General features: G+C 48.4%; 1 protein-coding gene across 2 annotated transcripts; it reads right to left on the reverse strand.

The window, feature by feature from the left end:
* Positions 1-3,729: 3,729 nt before the first annotated feature.
* Positions 3,730-19,196, reverse strand: Pcdh12 (protocadherin 12). Of its 2 annotated transcripts, none has more exon segments than NM_053944.1 (4): positions 3,730-4,449; positions 9,980-10,131; positions 12,726-12,823; positions 15,969-19,181. In NM_053944.1, coding segments are annotated over 4 exon segments (3,540 nt in total). In that variant the 5' UTR covers positions 18,849-19,181; the 3' UTR covers positions 3,730-4,039.
* Between the last annotated feature and the right edge of the window lie 1,867 nt (positions 19,197-21,063).

Here is a 21,063-nt window from a genome sequence, read left to right on the forward strand (position 1 = left end):
AGTTTATTGAGTGATGTTTATGCTTGCCTTCATAGTATACACCATTCTTAGGAGCCAGAAAATGCTGACCTACTTGGCAGGTAAATATGGTGTACCAAGCTGATCCGGTGCTGTCTCCCTCCCCCATCCTGTCCTTTTTGGGAATTTGGTTCCCTCCAGAGTCCCCAGGGTAGCATTGCCATCTCATTCTTGTTTCAGCCGGAGGAGAGGTAGGGTCAGTGAGCTGCCAAGCTGAAGTTGGGTGACAGACAGGAAGTCTGCCTGTCAATTTGAGCTGCCCCCAGGCTGAGTGAACACCGCATCGCACTCTTGGTGCTGGAGAACGGCTGACTATTGATTAAAAAAAAATGTCCCTCTGTGCTTTCCAAATTAAGACGACATTTAACTGAGTGCTTGCTGGCTCGCCTGCTCTGTCTGTCTCCCAGAAGACAGAGCCCATCTTGGTGGAAACTTGTTTCAAGAATGTCCAAAGCCTCAGCTTTGACATCTTGGCTGATGTCAAGAAATTTCTGTAACCTTCCTGTTCAGCACACCCAGTTCTGTCACCATCTGTACCGCCTCACTCGGAGCCTATCACCGGGAAAGTGCTGGTGTCAGCGTGCTAGGAAGGGAAGCATGACGCAGGGTGCAGCACCAGCCCTCACCTCACACCCCTTCTCTAACAAAACTGCATTGCCTGAGAGTTCTCTGGGTTCTGCAGGGAAGGCTGAGAGGGCTGCAGTGGTCCTTAATCTTAGGGAAGCCAGAGTCCATGTTGAAAATCTGATGAAAGCACTATTCTTGCCCAAAAGGAAACTGCATCCCACCCTGTCTCGGCGTGCAGTTTAGCTGTTCATAGTTCCCAAAGCCCAGACATCATCAGTTGAGAACCTGTGATGGAAGCCAGGAAGTGCACACGTCTGAAAACCACTCAGGATGCTGGAGGAGAATTGCCTAGTGATCAAGTCCATGGCTAAGCAGTTACGTTACAAGTTAGCCTAGGTTACCCCGCCCTGTTAAAAATAATAAAAGTTGGGGCTGGGGATTTAGCTCAGTGGTAGAGCGCTTACCTAGGAAGTGCAAGGCCCTGGGTTCGGTCCCCAGCTCCGAAAAAAAGAACCAAAAAAAATAAATAAATAAAAGTTAAAATGTAAGTGGCCATGCCCTTACACAGTGGCACATGCCCTTAATCCCTGCATTCAGGAGGCAGAGGCAAGCAGATCTTGGTGAGATCAAGCCCAGACCGATCTACCAGGCCAACCAGGGCTACACAGTGAGACCCTGAGGTTTTTGGTTTTGTTTGATTTTTTTGGTTTGGTTTGGTTTTTGGCTTTGGAAACAGAGTTTCTCTGTATAGCTGTCTGTAGACTAGGATGGCTCAAACTCACAGAGGTCTGCCTACCTCTGTGTGTGTGTGTGTGTGTGTGTGTGTGTGTGTGTGTGTGTGTGTGTGTGTGTGTGTGTGTTAAAATGGCAGCACCACCACTGACTTGTAAGACCCTGTTTTAAAAAAACAAACGAGGGGGTTGGGGATTTAGCTCAGTGGTAGAGCACTTGCCTAGGAAGTGCAAGGCCCTGGGTTCGGTCCCCAGCTCCGGAAAAAAAAAAAAAGAACCAAAAAAAAAAAAAAAAAAAAAAAACAAACGAAACACACGAACCCCACTGTGATGTAGACAATTGTCCCAAATCCCTGACCCCAGATCCTAGCCTTGCTGCACACTTACTGTGTAGCCTTGTGCAAGTCATCTGTTGTTTCCTCTTTCCGTAGCCTTGGTTATAAAATGAAGAGTTGAGACCTGACTATGACAGTCACACACTGGTAATCCCAGTACTTGGGAGGGAGAGTCAGCAGGATCAAGAGTTCAAGGTCACCCTCCACTCTCAAGAAGAGTTGAAACAGTGAACCGTTCAGACTGTATGTGTACAATGGTTCAGTGTCTTGGAGCCATGCTGCATAAACTTTTGCAGGTCCCATGTTTCCTTGGGAATCTGGTGAGAACCTTGTATCTTCTGCTCAGATGAAAATGCTTATGCACCAAGTTGTGTCTGGTGTGCAGGGGGTCGAGGGACTGGCGCTTGGGGACTATATTGACACAATGGTTTAGTGTTTGGTTCTCCTGTTTTGTTTTTGTTTGTTTGAGATAGTTTCTCAGGGTAGCCCTGGTTAGCCTGGAACTTGCTCTGTAGACCAGGTTGGCCCCAAACTCAAGAGATCTGCCCACCTCTACCTCCTGAGTGCTGGGATCAGAGGCATGTGTCACCACTGCCTGTTTGGTTTAGATCTATGGTTCCAGGATTCCTGAGTCATCTCTCCACTCCATTTCTCCTCAACCTGCAAATCCACTAATTACTTGTGGGGTCAGCATGCTCTGTCTTTGTATTATAGTCTTCAGACTTTGTTTTCAGACAGTAGATCTACCCTCCCCCCCAATGAAGTCCTACTGGAGCGCCAACATAAATAAAAAGAAACTCTAAACATCTGTTTACCCATTTATTCATTCGTGTGTCTACTCAACAAGTATTTCAAGTGTCACCTGTGCCAGGCGCTTCTTAGACAAGCTGCTCGCTCGGCTCTCAGAGCCTCTTTCAGGGGCCTGGCACCCAACAGCTCTGTGAACCAGCTTGACCAGCCTCATGAGATGACCCTGACCTGGAGTGGGGTGATCAGAGACTCAGACCTTGCCTCTGAAGTGCTAACCTTCTTCAGGTCTCATACTCCTCATCTATAAGAAGGAATAACATCTCTGTATTCTAAGTGTGTTACCAGACCTATGTGGGACCATGACTGGCCTATCTACGGATGAGAGTCAAGAGCACTGAGCTATCCTAAGCTAGCTGTGGCAGTTTGGAAATTTCCAGGAACAAAAAAACCTTAGGAAAATATTAGCTATTCACTCTCCCCGCCCCCGAAAGGCTGGCTGCTGTCAGTATGGATTTTCTAGTTCCGGTTCACACATTCTCCTCTGGGGCCTCAATTCACAGACCCAAGCCTGTCAATAGAGAAAGACTTCTCCAGATGGGGTGTCAGGAAGGGCTGCTCCTTGGAAAAGGAAGGGATTGGGACTGGGCAGACCCAAGCTCCTTTTACCCTGTGCTTGTAAGCTAGGACTTGTTTGGACCTGAGTGCCGTCTATCTGCAAGTCTTCATTCATCTCAGGGACTTTTCCTCCTCCATTCCTTGGTTTGCAATCTAGTGCCATGGTTGATGGCACAGGCTTTGGTGTTGAGCCAGTCTGACACACATTCTGGGTTTGCCTCTTCCCTGCTCAATCTTGGGGAAGACACTCAATGTTTCCAAGCTTGGCTCCTGAGAAATGGGTATAAAAACACTACCGACTTAGCATTGGACGTGCGACGGGGGGATTAAATTAAAGCCTAGTGCCTGGTGTATATAAATAGTCTATTTACAGTCTTGCTTTACCAACGTCCTGATTTTCTAGCTGAGAAGCATATTGTTGGATAACAGTGGAGTGGGGTCAAGGACACACATGTCCATCATCTGCGTACCTGTCACTGTGAACCAGTGTGACCCACTCCTGTCATGACCCAACAAGAGTTTTATGCCAGGAAATCAATAACAAACAGCCCTCACTCTGGTACTCTGTCCTCCTTTGTGTGGTATGCAAACAGGAGAATGAGCTGCAGTTTTCCCTTTATTAGTAGGTCAGAGCTCATTGCCTGACTCCCCCAAGAGCCTGACCTCAGCCTTCCTCTGCTTAGGATTCTGCACTCTGTGGTATCTGTTCGTCCTGAGGATCACCTCTTTACACTCTGCATGTGTTTTACCACAAACTCCTAGAGAGAAACAAGCTGTCCCTCTTGTCAGTAAAGCTCAGCCACCCAGACAATGTCTGCTCTAGTCAGTTGCTTGTTAGTCCTGGGCTCCTGCTTCCTCTGTGGGGAATAGCATAGCATCCGTTACTCCAAAGTTAGGGTTATCTCTGGCCAATGAATTCCACAAGTTTAGAAACCAGCTTATTCCCTGAGATCCTCAAGACCTGAGTGTCCTAACATTTCCCAGGGGACCCAAGTCCTGGATCCAAAGATGTTCCAACCATATTCATAGATTCCTGCCACAGCCAAGACTGCTCTCAGCTGCCTTTTTTCTACCCAGCTGTGCTTCTGAGCCCGAGGCCCCACTGGTGGCTAGGTCTAGACTCAGGGTCCTCCCGCACACTGAGAGCCTCCGCAAAGCCGCAGACGCAGCTTCCACAGGCACCGTGTTCTGCTCCAACAACATCTCCAGCAGTGAGCTCATCTCCGAGACGAAAGTGCTGGCCAGGCGCGTGCCTGTTGCACTTAGCTCGGGACCGGGTCCGACTGTCTTGCCGAATGTCTGGAAGGTTCTCGGTTCCTCTGATGCTGCAGCATCAGGGGAAGACAAGTTGTCTCGGTAATTGGTAGTGAGGGGCAATGACAGTCTCGCCATCCAGGCTGGGTCAGGGGGACTCAGCTTGTCCAGGGCTAGACCTGCAGAGGAAGGAGGGACACGGTGAGGGCCAGATGCACAGAAGGGCTGGGAAGCCAGGCAGGGTGTGGCTGTAAGCAGGACAAGAGCAGTGAACAAGGAAGGAAGGGGAAATGGTGGAGGGGACATACTACGGTGAGAGGGAACCGGAAGGAAGAGGCCCTGCCAGACACCTCCCTCAGCAGGAAAGCTGCTGACCAAAGCAGCAGGAAGAGCTTAGTTGGAAGGAGGCACGAGGACTGATAGAATGAGCCTATTTCTGCCTGGCATGGAGGGATACCTATGGCATTCCAGCACCAGGGAAACTGAGGAGAGAGAGTCACATTAAATTTGAGGCCAGGAACATCTATGCTTCAAGTTCCAGGCCAGCCAGGGCTGTGTAATGAGACCCTACCTCAAAAGCAAACAAAAGTGAAAGAAATAATAATGACCATTTATGAACTGCTCATATGCCAAGAAATTGGATAGTCGTCTCAATTGACCTATTCAGACCCTTGAGATCAAAAGTCTTATCTCCGTTTTAAGGATGAGGAAACTGACACTCAAAGAAGTCTTGTCTAATAGGCAATTAAAACTGGGTTAGAGCTAGGTCTGGTGACTTTGAAGCCCTTGGAAGTCCCCAACCTTATCCACTCTCTGGAAAGCATGCTTTTCTTGGGTGCTCCTGGGGTCTGCCTTGAATTCCCATGACTGCTTTGTCACCAGCTGGCTCCAAGCACCTCCCTCTCACACTTGCTTTTCCAAAGGCAGGAAATCCTGGTCTACTGTCCAGCTGAAAGGGGGCTGCCAGCCTGAGGATGGTCTTGAGAAAGGGATGGGACAGGGCAATGGCAGCAACAGTGACAGCCTGGTTTGATCCTTAAGAAAGAAAACCTGTCCCCTAGATTCTCATGCCACACCAACCTTTTTCCTCATTTCCCCAACAGAAAATCCTGTCTCAAAAAATAATAATTCTATAAGCTAGATGTGTTGGCACAGGCCTGTAATCCCAGCACTCAGGGGGCTGAGGCAGGAGGATTACTGGGAGTTCCAGAATAGAATAGCTGAGGACTGAACCCAGGGCGTTGCGCTTGCTAGGCAAGCGCTCTACCACTGAGCTAAATCCCCAACCCCCAAGATTCTTTCTCAAATAACAACAAACTGGAGATGGGCTGGAGAGATGGCTCAGGGGTTAAGAGCTCTGACTGCTCTTCCAGAGGTCCTGAGTGCAATTCCCAGCTACCACATGGTGGCTCACAACCATCTGTAATGGGATCCTATGCCCTCTTCTGGTGTGTCTGACGACAGCGACAGTGCACTCACTCACATATGTGAAATAAATAAATAAATCTTAAAAAAATAACAACAAACAAACATGAATTCCAGCCTGGAAGCAAAGGCAGAGAGAGAGAGAGAGAGAGAGAGAGAGAGAGAGAGAGAGAGAGAGAGAGAGAGAGAAAACACAAACATTTATGGTAGCTGGTATTTTAATGTTTATTTCAGGTTTGTACTTTTTAATCTGTGCAAGAAGAAGATGCTGGAAGGAAATAGGGCAAAATGTAAACTGAAATTCTCAGGGCGTAAATGGTCTGTCTTTCTTGTTTGCTTGCTTGCCTGTGTTTCCTACATTGCCAGAATGTTACTTTTGCAATTTGGAAAGGTTATTCGGCTGCAGCTAATCATTTGTTTGGATTAGTGAATGATCCCCTGGTTCTTGTCTTCAGTTTTGGACTGTACAGGATGGAGGAGTCCCCCTCCCTTCCCCGGCCTGGGACTAAGTGAATGTTGTATGAGAACAGCTGGAAGGTGGTATGAGTTCCCTGTATAGTCTTCACTAAGACTTCAGTGAGTTTATGGCAACCAGTAAAATAGTCATCATTATCTCCCCTAGCCACCGGGTATGTGTGCATGTGAGTGTGCTTGTACGCATGAGTGTGTGTGTGTGTGTGTGTGTGTGTGTGTGTGTGTGTGTGTAGGCTACCAGAAGTCAACATCAGATGTCTCATTCCGTTCCCTTCTATCCATTCATTCATTTATTTATTTATTTATTTATTTATTTATTTATTTATTTATTTATTTATTATTTACGAGATCTCACTTTGTAGCCCCTGCTTGGCCTGGAACTCCTTATGTAGACCAAGCTAGCCTCAGACTCACAGTTATCCACCTGTCTCCACCTTCTGAGAACTGATTCTCTCACTAAACCTGAAGCTCACACCTCAGCTAGGCTGTCTAGTTAACAAGCGTCAGGGATCCTCTGATCTCTGCCTCCCCAGCACTGAGATTACCCATGCACCGTGAGGCCTGGCTTGTACACGGGTTTTAAGGAATCCAAACTCAGGTCCTCAGACTTGTGTGGTAAGCACGTCACCCCCTGAGTCATCACAGCCTTCACTCAGGTTTTTTATCTGATCACCAAGTCCCCTCCTAAGCACAGGCCTCAGTAGCCCCAAGGGCATCCAGTTCTTGAACAGCAATGTCGTTCTCACCCCTTCTTTTCTTCTTCCAAAGCCACTTTGCCCAATACCTTCTGGGCTGTGGGAAGGTGGGACAGGTCAAGGATTGAGCCTGCAGGTTCTAGCCACAACTGGTCAATGATAGAATTCAAAACTGTAGCTACCAACCATATGTGGGTACTGAGCCCTTGAAGTGTAGCTGATATGACTGAGGACTCAATATTTCATTTTATTTAATTTCACTTCATTTAAACTTAAAGTGCCATATGTGGCCAGTGGCTATCATATTGAACAGCACAGCTCTGAAATTTAGAGCCATATCGTCTATGTTAATAGCCATTAGCTGCATGACCCTGGGCAAATTATTAAACACTCTTGACCCCCAGCTTTTTTTTCTTTATGAAATGAGGATAATGAATAGCCCTTTCTCTTCATATTTTCTCCAGAGAAACTTACAATAGGTGACTTGCACTTTAAAAGCTCTCTGTCAATGCTAGTTATGGTTTTTAGCCCCAGAAAGGGCAAAACCTGCCATGCCTTGAAGCCAGATGGAACCCGTGGGAAGTAAATCCACTGCACAAACTGGATGGATGGTCAGGGCAGCACGTGCCACCTGGAGGAGGGAGGTCCCACTGTAGGTGCTCAGTGGGAAGCGTCCTGCCTTAAAGTTCTTATTAGGTTTTTTGCTAATCTTTTGCTTTGTTTTTTCAGGACAAGTTCCTCTGTGTAGCCTTGGCTGTCCTGGAACTTACTCTGTAAACCAGGCTGGCCTCGAACTCATGGAGATCTGCCTTCCATGTACTGGTATTAAAGGTGTGTGGCACCACAGCCTGGTCCAGATTATGTTTATTGTTAAAATTAATCACTTTACTTTCCTTCTCTTCCTCCTCTTTTTCTTCCTTTTTTTTTTCTTTTTTCTTTAAAAAACAGGATCTTTTTTTTTTTTTCTCTTTTCTTTTTTTCGGAGCTGGGGACCGAACCTAGGGCCTTGCGCTTGCTAGGCAAGTGCTCTACCACTGAGCTAAATCTCCAACCCCGAAAAAACAGGATCTTATATAGCCCAGAGTAGACAAGAATTCATCATGTGACCAAGGAGGATTTTAACGTTTCTGACCCTCCACTCCCAAAATCTGGTATTACAGGCATTGACCGACAGGCCCATTTAATACAGTGCTTGTGAATGAACCTAGGAACACTCTACCAAACAAAAACTAATTGTTCTTCTACCAAAAAAAATTTTTTTTGTTAGTTTCAATTAGCACATTAAGAAGTTGCCTCCGTTCTGGAGGGAAAGGTTATTTAAATATGCCAACAGCAACGGTGCAGTTCAGCTGCTTCTGCCTAGGTTTGGGCACCCCAGCCAGGAGGGAGCAAACTCTGGACGGGCCAGCTTACTTCCTGAGCCTGTGTTCACCTGTACACTGCACTGGATGTTATGCGTCCCCAGAGGATTGCTTGTAGGATTTCCTGGTGCTGGGCACACAGACCAAGAATGAAGCGATTGCTTACTCAGCAATGACCCAAAAGTCAAGCCTTGTGCTATTTTATTCTCTTTCTTTTTTTAATTTTCAAAAGGTTTATTTGTTCTGATTTCTGTCTGGGCATCGTATGTACACCTCTTGCCTGTGAAGTTCCGAGAAGGGCACTGAATCCCCTGGAACTAGAATGTGAGCTACTATGTGGATGCTAGCAATTAAACCCAGATCCTCTGGAAGAGCAGCCAGTGCTCCTAACCACTGAATCATCTCCCAAGTCTATTCATTATTCTTTATTTTTTAAAGATTTATTTATTTATTTTATGTACATGAGCACACTGTAGCTGTCTTCAGACACAGCAGACCCCATTACAGATGGTCGAGAGCCACTATATGGTTGCTGGGAATTGAAATTCAGGACCTCTGGAAGAGCAGTCGGTGCTCTCAACCACTGAGCCATCTCTCCAGCCCCCCCCCCCCCTTTAAAAAAAGATTTATTTATTTTAGTTATAGGAATACACTGTTGCTATCTTCAGGTACACCAGAAGAGGGCATCAGATCCAATTACGGAATTACAGATGGTTGTGAGCCACCATGTGGTTGCTGGGAATTGAACTCAGGACCTCTGGAAGAGCAGCTAACGCTCTGAACCACTGAACCATCTCTCTAGCCCCCTATTCATTATTCTTAACAATGATTTTTAAAAAATAGAACCTGGGGGCGAGATGGCTTATTGGTTAAGAGTACCAGCTGCTTTTCCAGAGGACCTGGAATTTTCAATTCCTAGCACCCACATGGCTGCTTACAACTGTCTGTAAATCCAGTTCCAGGGGATTCAGTACCCTCATACATACAAATGTGCAGGCATAAACACCAGTGCACATAAAATAAAAATAAATACATGAAAAAGGTAAAATCCGGGGTTGGGGATTTAGCTCAGTGGTAGAGCGCTTGCCTAGCAAGCGCAAGGCCCTGGGTTCGGTCCCCAGTTCCGAAAAAAAGAAAAAAGAAAAAAAAAAAAAAAAGGTAAAAACCATGGTCATCAAACAAAGGAAAGCTGGGTATGTGGCTCATGCCTGTGACCCCAGTGCTTCCCACTAAGAAATCGAGGCAGGAGGATTTCGAAGAAGAATTCAAGGTCAGCCTGGGCTACATATTGACAGAGCAAAACCCTGTCTTAAATAACTAAACCTGGTTGGGGATTTAGCTCAGCGGTAGAGCACTTGCCTAGCAAGCGCAAGGGCCTGGGTTCAATCCCCAGCTCTGAGAAAAAAAAAAAAAAAAAAAGAAAACAAAACAAAACAAAAAAAACACGGTTGGGGATTTAGCTCAGTGGTAGAGCGCTTGCCTAGCAAGCGTAAGGCCCTGGGTTCGGTCCCCAGCTCAAAAAAAAAAAAAAAAAAAAAAAAAAAAAAAAAAAAAAAACCAAAAAACTAAACCTACCACCATATAACTAAATAAGCAAACAAACGTATAAATAACCACTTTCCGAGACTGCAGGGCAAATAAGATGCTGGCCACGCCCCTCTCGACAGTGGACTGGAGCAGAACTCTGCAGCCTGGGTGCATGGGAGGATGATGGGCACAGAGATAGCCCCAGGGTGACCCCGGGGCATCCCTACCTGTATTAGGATCCAACAGGCTGGACAACTCTTCTTCTAGAAGTCGCTTTACAGAAAGATCCTCCTCTGGGCTTGGGGGCCCTTCTTCCAAGTCAGGTTCTGATAGGCCACCAGGCCTGATGCCTAAGCCATCTGTGTCTGGGATGGTAGCTCTGTGAAGAAAGCCAGCAGGGTTTCAAGTGAGGAATTCCCAGGTAACTGTCTGTTCAGACAGCATGTGTCATCTATACAAGGACCTGGTACATAGCCTGGCTTACAGAGTCAGGGTGAACTGGGTCTTCCACTCCTGAAGATTGTTTCCTCTAGAAGGAAATGGGAGTAATACCTAGTAACTTCTCTGGGCCGTTGTAAAATGAGACTATTAGTAAGGTGCCCTGCAACAGTGTAACGGGTAGGCACACAGAAGAGAAATGACGCCATTGGGAGTGTTGCTCACTACTGCCCCCTCACGCCTCTGAAGAGTATAGCACAGGGCAACATTTAGTAAACTTCAGTCAACTTGGTCATCTACCCTGCACCAACCAGGCAAAGCTTTTTTTTTTTTTTTTTTGCCTTTCTTATTCCTCACTCTCTTGTCAAGTACTCAGAGCATGGCCTGGCACACATAGGGTGCTTGACAAACATAGTCAAGGAAGAAGTAGTTTTCTCCCTACCAAAGTCACATCTCAGAGAAAAGGAGCAGGGGTTTGTGTGTGTGTGTGTGTGTGTGTGTGTGTGTGTGTGTGTGTGTCTGGCTGGCTGGCTGGCTGGCTGGCTGGCTGGCTGGCTGTCAGTGTGTCTGTCTGTCTTTCTCTCTGTTTGTGTCTGTCTTTCTCTCTGTTTGTGTCTGTCTCTTTCTCTGTGTGTCTGTCTGTGTGTGTGTTTGTGTGTCTATGTCTCTCTTTCTGAGTGTGTGTCTGTCTCTGTGTGTGTCCATGTATCTATCTGTCTGTCACTCTCTCTCTCTTTCTGTGCTCTCTCTCCCTCTGTGTGTGTGTGTGTCTGTCTGTCTGTCTCTGTGTGTCTGTCTCTGTGTGTGTCCCTCCCTCTCTCTCTCTCTCTTTCTCTCTGTGTCTGTGTGTGTGTCTGACTCTTTCTCTCTCTCTCCCTCTCTCTCTCTCTCTCCCCCTCTGTGTGTGTGTGTGTTTGTATTGTGTGTGTGTTGCATCATATCTACATCAGCACCCCAGCTTCCTGCCTAAACATGGGATCCCTATGTTTCATTGATCCTCAGGGCCTCTGACAGTCCCTCAAGAGGAAGCTCATTTCTACAGGTGAAAAGCCTCCCCAGAGTCCCTAAGACCCAAGAGTCCTGTCTGCTGTCTGTTGTCCTCATTTCTGATTGTGCCCCTTGCTGCTGCCCTTAAGAGATCAGCTGGGGGTAGCAAGCTGGGGGTAATAATGCCGATTACCCTAAGCCAGGTGCGCTCCCGAAAGGTGCGGCGCTCGCTCATTGGACACTTTTAAGCCTATATGGAAGAGTCATTCCCGTTTTACCAGTGAGACAATTTCTGCAGCTTGCCTATCCTCCTGCTCCCACTTGTTGACTAAGTAATTAAGCAAGAATTCAAATCCAGACTCATGACTCTGGAATGCATGTACTATTAAGGCTCTGGAAAGCACACCAAAAAAGTGAAGGCCTTTAAAGCTGCCCTTCTGACCTCCTATCCCAGAGCTCCTGCTCCCCACCCCACCCCCCCAGCAAGTAGATATCGATCTAGAATTCCTTTCCCAAAGTAGGTCATAGAAACTAGAACTCTATCCAAAGCCAACCCTAAAACCTAAAAACAGGACTTGAATTTCCCCCTTACTTTCTGAGAGTTGGCAATAAAGAAATTCGCTGAGCTGCCTAGCTCAATTGCAGGTTATAAGTCCCTCGTTCCAGAAAAAAAACTCCTTGCCCATACCTGGGAGCAAGAAATGCTTGGTGGAACAGTACAGAAGCTATACAGATAGATAGACCTTGCTGGGGCTCCCCCGTCCTGGTCTTAATTTCCATTCGCTCAGACCCCTTTTACCCAATTATATTTTCTTAGGGATCCCTGCAATGCTGAACCCAAATTTAAAAACGGGTCTTTGGCTTTTCAATCTAAAGGTTTCTAAATTATGATTTGAAAAAAATGTAACAGGGCCAGTGAGACAGATGCCTTAGTGGCTAAGGGTACTTGTCACCAAACCCAATGACCTGAGTTCAATCCTTAGCACCTAAGTGCTGGAAAGAGAAAACAGACACCTACATGTGGTCCTCTATCCACATACACTCATATGCAAAATAAATGTAAAATCATTTTTAAAACGTTTTTATGGCTTTTCTCTTGTTCACTGGTGTATCACCAGTCTATTTCCACAGGCTCAAAAGTTGGGCCCGCAGAAAGAAAATCCATTTCTCCATTGACATCCTCTTGAGGTCTCTTCAATTCCAGGACTGCCCTGAGGGCCACACCCTCACATCTACACCCTGACATAGTAGAGCCAAGAGAAAGAAAGGAGAAAGTTACAGATTTCAAACCAATCAAGTAATCAGGAGACAGATAGTCAGAGGTAAGAGATGAAGTAATTTCCTTAGCGACACTGGGGCCTGTAAATATCATAAATACAGTGGCCCCAGGACGGAGCTTCCAGAGTGGGGGATGGGTGCTGTCTGCCGCAAACACTTCCTGGACTGGGTTCCTAGGGTGTGCTCACCCTTCCACAGATCACCAAGGCATAGGGAGGGTGGCTTAGGGACCCCCAGGGGACTGTGTTGTGGGTGCTACGTGCTGCTTACCTGCTGCTGCCGGGCTTGGCCGAGTATTTATTTCCTCGGTGGTTTGGTTTGGGCTGGAATTGGCCCTGATGCAGCAAGGACAGCAGCTGGGAGATTTGCTACAAGACAGGAAAAATCTGTTGACTCCACACAATTCCGACCCTGCACGCTTCCTCGCCGGATGTTTCCCTCAATGCTGGTGCTTTCTTTTTATAGTTTTTCCTCTGGCTTCAGATGCTTCTGTGATCAGATAGGGGGTTGGGGGGTGGGGGTGGACCTGTATGACTGAGTAAGGGACCTGGGGGGAGGGAGCTTCCTGGCTTTGTCTGTCACTGCAAACCCTGGGCAGCTGAAGCAGATAGATATAGAGTGGAGACCATCCCCACAAGCTCATTCCCGGGAGTGGCTGGTGGACTTTGAGGGTCAGAGTGAAAAAGGTATTTCCTGATCTTATGGTTGTTACTTTGATAAGGATTATCTTTGAACTGTACTCACACATTCTGGCCAATTCGTGTGGGCAATATGGACAACTGCATTGTATAGAGAAGAAATGGTGTCATTTAACCAATTCACTTATTCACCCTGTCAATCAATGGTCATGTATTTAAAAGCATTTGTGCCAGGCATAGTGTTTCCGTGGGACTTATAAAAACAAGAAAGGGATACCCCCCTTTTGTCTCTGGAAGTTCATGGTTTACAAGGAAGGGGGCATGGGGAGGAGAGGGGTGACTGACTATATTTGAGTGTTGGGAAGGGGTGGGCTTTGCAGGAGCAGAGGTCTCAGGCCTATTTTGGAGCAGGAAGCAAGTAGGAAGGTACTGCCGAAGAAAGCTATTCGTTTGCTTTCTGTCCTTTGAGACAGGATCTTACTGTGCTGTGCAGGCTAGCCTTGAACTCTTGCTTTAGCCTGCTGAAAGGGTGGAACTACAGGCATGTGCCACCAAACTTGGCTTTCGGGCAATTTGACAAATGTGTTTGTGAATTCTGGCTGTGTGCCACGAACTCCTGCAGAGCCCTAAGGCTCCACAGGAATTCCGCCAGAGACTAGGGGGTCTAGACAGTAGCAGAAGACGGCTTCTGTTAAGGGCCAGAAAAATGGAAGTTTCAGAAGGTGAAAGAAGTGGGGAACTGTCTAGATGTCAGGCCTATACCCTGAGGTCCTGGAGAGAGCAGAAGCAGACCTTGTCTTGGCAGACTGCATTCTCCTGTGGTCACTAGCTTGGAAATGTTCAGGCAGATTTTTGACATCTACTGAGATCTACCAGCTGAGTGGTCTCTCATCTCTGAAGTGGGTTTGCATCTCCACAGCATTGTCAGTGTTAATTAGATATGTTGATACTAAAAATCTCCTGCAGACTCAGGGATATAACCCCTAAAAATGTTGCTTCTCTGTGGCCGGGATGGGGAGAGTTAGGGTCCTATAACCTGCCTCAGGTAGATCCTGCCTCTCCCACCAGGCCCAGAAGCCCTTAAAAGGAAGACACCTGCTACCTCTTACCCAGGTAAAGCTAACCTGAAGGGCCACACCCAGCGCTGCATGCGGGCATTCTGAGTCACTTCACAGCTGGCAACCAAATTCTGGGGTTGGACTTGAGTCCACATTTTAAACCTGTTCATGCCTTACCTGCCATCTCCATGGCCCTAGAAAGTTACTTATGGCTTCTAAGTCAGTTTTCTCAGCAGCACGGGAGTGAGATTGAGGTCACATGGTGCTTACATTTCAGTGAGCCGAGGCACCTGACTCACTTGGAGCCTGTGGTGACACTTAGTAATTACCTGGTGACAACTAATCTCATTTGCGCCACACAGTAGCTGCGGGAAAAGAGACAGCATCCCAACCATTTAAGGAGATGGAAGCCGAGGTTCATGGTCTTCACAGCACCAAGGCCTGGAACTTGAACTTAGATCTGACTTTACTGAGGGGCTGAACTGTCAAAAAGACCTGGGCGCTGGACCTCGACTCTTGCCCTCCAATTGATTCCACGTGGGTACCTTTCTTTCCATCACTTTAGTGTGTCGTCCAGTGTCTCCTCTCCACTGGCATGTCCAGTGGCATGGTATTCGTGTTCATTCAAAAAGCAACTGGTGGAGGAATGAGCCTGGATGAATGCAGTCACTGGCTGTAGGTTCCTCTGGGTTTGCAGGGAGCCCCAGGGTAAGATTCCTAGGAGAATAGCTAAGTCACTCCCAGGTGGTTTCCTGGGAAGGGGGCTGGGAAGGAAGCTGTGTCCTTGCTCCAGGAGAAACCTGAGCTGATTGTCTGGTCCAATAGAAGTGTGTCTCTGACACACAGGCTAGCAGAGAAGCTCTCTGGATGTCAGAGAAGCAGTTAGTGATGTGTTAAGTACTAGTCCAGAGAAGACCTCCCATTTGTGGTTAGTAATTCCTGAAGCAGGAAACAGACAGTCATTCACCATCCCATTAATCCTTCCCTCCCTTCCCTCTCTTCCCTCCCCAGCAGAAGAGACCAAATAGGCTTGTCTTCCGTAATCCCATTTTGTAGATGAAGACAGTGAGACTCCACTGTTAAAGAAGTTCTAAGCTGCTGTGTGGCAACTTGGATCTGCCTAGCTAGAAGGGTTGTTTCCACTGTGCTGTTCTGTGAGCCCAGCACATAGACATTTGGGGTCTTAGGCAAGTCTAATGCTTCCCCTGGAGCCTGCAGCAGTGGTAAGTAGGCCTGACTCCTTCACAGGAAGGTGGCCTAGCCAAGACAGAGCAGGTTTGTAGCAGGATGGAGAGGTGCTTTGTGGAGGTAATAGTACTCACTGGCTGAGCCTGTGCTACAGGACAGACAGACACACTGATTGATTTGTTTTGTTTTTATGCAGACTTGGGAGAAGCATGCTAGTGAAGTAGATACCGTCAATAGATAAACTGAGTAACTTCTCTATGAGCCACAGGTGGGAAGAGGTAGAGGCAGGATTCGAACCTTAGGCAACCTTACTCTAAGGTTTTTATTCCTAGTCACTACCTTTGCCAGGCTTGCATTAGCACATTACAGGAATTAACTGGCCTGGTCCTTAGGACAACTCTACATACTTCTTACTGACATACCCATGTCACCACTAAGAAAACTGAGGCTCACAGACAACTAATTAGTCTAGGGTCACACAGTGATTCTGGCCACTGTGCCCTTAACTCCTGCATCACTGTGTGCTGGGTGAGTCTAAGGATGAATATGGGAAATGGGGGTATCTGATGTTTTAGTGGTCTAATTCTTCTGGGGGTGACCAGAAAAAGTGCTGCCCATGCCAGAGGTACCTGAACAGGAGGAGAGTCCCCAGCAAGCTCCTCCACAGGGTTCCGTTCTGCAAAAGCAGCTACAGAGAGTCGAACCAGGCTCCTGAGAATCTGATGAGGACTGGACTCGCCTTTAGGAGACACTTTGCCATTGAGATTCCTCTGTCGTCTTAGGGTTGCAGAGGACGCTGGTGGGCTCTGTGGTGCCTCCTTGCTGCCTTGGTCTCCAGTCACCCTCGCTATGGGGCTGCCAGGCACCTTCAGAGGCTTTAAGAGTGGCTGGCGTAGGGTGGGTGGGGACTCAGGAAGGTTGAGGTTCTCTCGGGAGGCATTCCTCTGCCTGGGGTGGTTGAAGAGAAAGTTGAAGGTGTCCTGCAGTACCTCCTGGCTCTCTGCCAGTGCTCCCTGGTTGCCTTGGTTACGCAGGGTCCGGTATAGGGTTGGTGTGAGGTGGAAGGGGGCCTGTAGGCAGGAGTCCCAACCTGCCTCCATCAATGTCTCTTTACTGGTATCCTTGTGAGGTGGCCTAACTTCCTCAGCCTCATCCTCCTGGGCCCTAAGCATAGGCACCAGGTGGATATCTGCCTTCTGAATGTGTTTCTGGGGCCTCTTGGGCTGGTGGCGGTACATAGACTCAGCTTCCCGACAGTTGTAGGCCCTATTATCCCTTTTCTCTATCCGGCAGATGGATACAAGCAAAGCCAAGATCAATCCAAAGACGGCCAGCAGTACAGCCAGGCAGATCATAGCCAGCGCTGGTGTGCTCAGAATTCCGGGCTCGTGAGCAGAGTCCCTTAGGTGGTCCATGCTGGTGACAAACACGACCTTCAGTGAAATTTGGGTCTGCAAGGAGGGGCTCCCCTGGTCCTCTACCACTATGCCTAGGTCCCATTGACTCCCGATGAGGCTGCTGGCATTGGTGACATTAATGAATAGCTGCCCCAGGGAAGGGCTGAGGACAAAGAGATGAGCGTCATTCCCACTTTGAATGCTGTAAAGGAGTTCCCCATTGGCCCCCGAGTCTGCATCCCTTGCCACGATTGTCACCAAAAGGAAGGACCAGGGACTGTGGGTAGCCTTTGGTGGTGTTGGACCAGTACCTGCTGGATCCATGCCACTGGGGCTCTCAATGGGCAACAGAAGGTGGCCCGTGGAGGCATTTACAAGCACTGAAAGGGTGGCTTTGCCTTCACTGAGCGCAGGCTGAATCACTTCTGGGGTATTGTCGTTGGCATCCAAGAGGCTAACCCACACCGAGATGCTGGATGAGAGCTGGGGTTGCCCTCTGTCCTCTGCTATCACCTGGAACTCAAAGCCTGCCATCTCTTCATAGTCCAGCGACCTCTGAGCAGTGACTTCTCCTGTTTCAGAGTCAATAATGACTAAGTGAGAAACAGGGGAGTCCTTGATACGGTATGACACTTTTCCATTACTGCCCAAGTCAGCATCATGAGCTTTGAGCGTGATAAGGTGAAGAGAGGGGGGGTTGTTTTCCCAAGTGGAGACCTCATACCGGCTCTTCTCAAATACAGGGGCATTGTCATTGACATCACTGACCTGAATCTGGAGCTCCTTCTCAGCTGATAAGGCCTGGGGTCCTTGGTCTTGGGCAAACACAGTGAGAGTGTATGTGGGCCATTGCTCTCTGTCCAGCATGGCACTGGTGAGCAGCATGTACGTGTTGCCATTAGTCCTTTTCAGTCTGAAGTGACCTAGCTCTTGATTCAGCCAACAGTTGACTAGACCATTGTTTCCTGAGTCCAAATCATTCGCACTGACAAGAGCAATGAAGCTGTCCTTGGGAAGATCTTCTGACACCAGCGACATCTGGGAGGCCCACGTGATGTGGATGCTTGGGGCGTTGTCATTGACATCCAGAACTTTGATGAGAACTTTGCAATGGCCTGGGATGGAATTGGGACCTAAGTCCCTTGCCTGGACATCCACCTCATAGGCAGGGTTTTTCTCGTAGTCTAGGGGTTGGAGCAGAACGATCTGGCCTGTCTTAGCATCTATACCAAAGGTATTCATCACCTCTGGGGACACATGCTTGCCAAAGAAGAATTCTACCTCCCCATTGGGGCCTTGGTCTGGATCCGTAGCAGTCAGGTTTATGAGAAGAGTACCAGGGGCAGTGTCTTCTGGGATTTCTAGTGCTAGTGAACTCTCAGCAAACACTGGGCTATTGTCATTGGAATCTAGGACATTGACCTTGACCACGCTGGTACCGGACTTGGGGGGATTCCCATTGTCATAGGCAGTCAGCACCAGATCAAAATATGAGTGGACTTCCCTGTCCAACTCCTTCACCACCACGAGTTCTGCGTGTTTGGTCTCATCAGGGCCCACAATAACATCCAGGGCAAAGTGTTCACTGGGAGACAGGGAATAGGAATATAAGCTGTTAGGGCCAGTGTCTTGGTCAAGAGCTCTGTCCAAGGGAATTCGTGTGTGCAGAGAAGCACTCTCAGAGATTTCCAGCTCCTGCTCATCTTTGGGAAACTGAGGCTGGTGGTCATTGATGTCCAGCACCTGAATCTCCACATGAATTAGAGCAGAAGCCCCTGTGGCAAGCACATCAAAGGACACCAGGCAGGGATCTTGCTGCCGACAGAGCTTCTCCCGATCCAGCCGGCTGGAAGTGTTGAGCAGGCCATCCTCAGAGTTCATCTGAATCGGCAGTGCCTGAGGCAGCTGCAGAATCTGAAAGGCATCTCCTGCCTTCCCACGCCTCTCCTCCACTCCTGGTTCTTGGGACAGTTTCCCTATCACGGTGCCAGATGGCACTTCCTCTGCCACTTGGAATTTCACCGTGACAGTGGCCACCTCCTGACAAGCCCCTGAAATGAACAAGTAGCTTCCTGGTCCTAAGAGCCCTAGCAGGAAAGGCAGAAGTAGCATCGTGCTTACCGGAGGGAGGGCTGGACTGGACCCACTGGACTTTTTCAAAGGCAGGACTCGTCCCCAAGTAGTTCCTGAATGGCTCGGTCAGCCTGGCTCTCCCACTTCAGACCTGCTGGTACAACTTTGTCCCATAATTAGAAGATGCTGTAAGAGGCAGGATTCCCAAGCAAGGCCATCTTCGTGACAAGTGATCTGAGAGGTCCCAGAACAGAGAAATTGCTAGAAGAGTTTCTCGTTCCACAGCAGCACCAGCTGGTCCACTTAGCAGTGATGGGCAAGCACCGGGCTGAGAGAGACTTGACCTAGTAAAGCAGGATGTAGGGATTTGACTTCCAAACAGTTTCTAGACTGGGGAAGCAGAGAAGCGGCTTTTTCCTATGGAAACCCCACCTACAGGAAAAGGGAGGGCTGTGAGTTTCAATGGCAATTAGAGAAAGAGCATTTCCTGTGAGGCCGAGAGGCCTGTTGCTGAAGAGGATGAGGCCAGGACTCCTGGGACAGACTGGATGAGAAGGTGCTGTCCATGTAGCAAGGCAGCCAATGAGGGACAAGGAGTCGCTGCGTGCGTAACCAAGAGAGTTGAGAACTTGACCTCTGCTGATGTCCCCCTAGGGCATGTCAGGTTCCCCACCTCTCTACTTCATCTTTTTTCCTCGCCTTCCTCTCCCACTCTTCTACCTTCTGCCCCTGTCCTTTTCTTACACTTGCTGGACTCTCAGCCTCAACTTTGCCCCCACGCTTGTCTCTCTGAAAAGCAGCTGTGGTTAGGACAACAGCCACAGGAACTAAAGGGCGAGGGCTCGAATGCTGACTTTGCAATTAATTGGTCATCCGGGTCTACTGGGACAAATGACTTAACCTCTCTGAGCTTCTGTTCCTTCATCTTCAGCGAGGGGTGGGGAGCAGAAGAGATGTGCTCTCTGTAGGAAATCGTGGGGATTGGGAGAAATGATGTCTACAGTCCCTTGGCCTGGTCCAGATCCCAAATCAGAAATGCTAATGTTGGGGTAAGGTGATTGCAGTCCCCACAGCCCATCCTACCTGTGGCTGGAGCGTACATTAGCCGTGGGGTGGTTTTTGTTCACACAGACCCCTGAGGGTGCCAGTGGCAGCACTAGAAGCTGTTAAGGACCTGTCTGATCTGACTACAAGGCTCCCTCCCCCTCCCTTCCTGAGATCCTTGAGATCCATTGTTCTCTGCATCTGGTCCAACTTGAGTCCCTGACTGGGAAACCCCAAGCCTTTCTGCCTCTGTCTCAACCTTTTCATAGTTCCGTCTCCCACACCTTCCTCTCTCTTTCATCTGGTCTTTCTCTCCCTTCCTCCAATTCTTCTCACCACACCTTTGTTTATGAGAGACCTCCTCTGCCTGACTGCCCCCACTTCCGTTCACCTTTCTCTCAGGCAGAGGAGGGGCAGGTGGCTTGCAAGGCCTCTTGACTTCTGCTTTTCCCTCAGTGTGTTGCCTCAAGTATTCATCCAGTCTTAAGGCTCAGCCTTCTGTAGGCTCTACTCTGGAGGTCTGTAAAGGTTTGAACGGGTGGAAATTAAGGTCAGCTTCCCAAAGATGGGTGTCTGTTGCTGAGCCCTTGGGGCCAGCGATGCCCCATTTGGACACAGTGACACCACTCAGGGCTTGTTGGCATGGGGACCCACTGCAGTCAGGTTGGGGTAGCTGAGGGTTAGTCACATGCACTCCCCTTTCCTTCTATTCTGCATTTCCCGCCTGCAGTTTGCTTAGTAGACTCTCTGAGTCCATAGACCACTTCCTGCCACTCAGCTTTGGTGACCTCAGAACGTTCACAGACTTAGAGCACAAGCGACTTGAGTCTCTGAGCCTCAGTTTCCTTTTCTGACAGTGTGTTGTCACTGATAAGTTTATAGTAAGAATGGAAAAAAAAAGTGGTTCACATGGAAGCCTGAGTATGGGGCCTAGTAGAAAGCTCTCGGCAGGCAGGACCACTCTTTCCTCCTTCTCATCTTGCAGGTTTAATGGCTCATATGCAAATGTGAAACCATTTATGCCTTTACCTTTCTAGGGTTTTTTTTTCCTCCCCCCTGTCTGGTCTATCTTAGCTCTGGATGAGCAAGATACAACCTATACTACAAGGAGAGCCATGTGTTCCCCTCAGGGCACAGGAACACAGCAGGTGCTCATTGCCCTCTGAGGACAGCATATACGATGACTTCACTGTCTGACCCTTATTCATCC

Source organism: Rattus norvegicus, chromosome 18, assembly GCF_021556685.1.
Source record: "Rattus norvegicus strain SHRSP/BbbUtx chromosome 18, alternate assembly SHRSP_T2T, whole genome shotgun sequence".
In the NCBI taxonomy this organism is placed as follows: domain Eukaryota; kingdom Metazoa; phylum Chordata; class Mammalia; order Rodentia; family Muridae; genus Rattus; species Rattus norvegicus.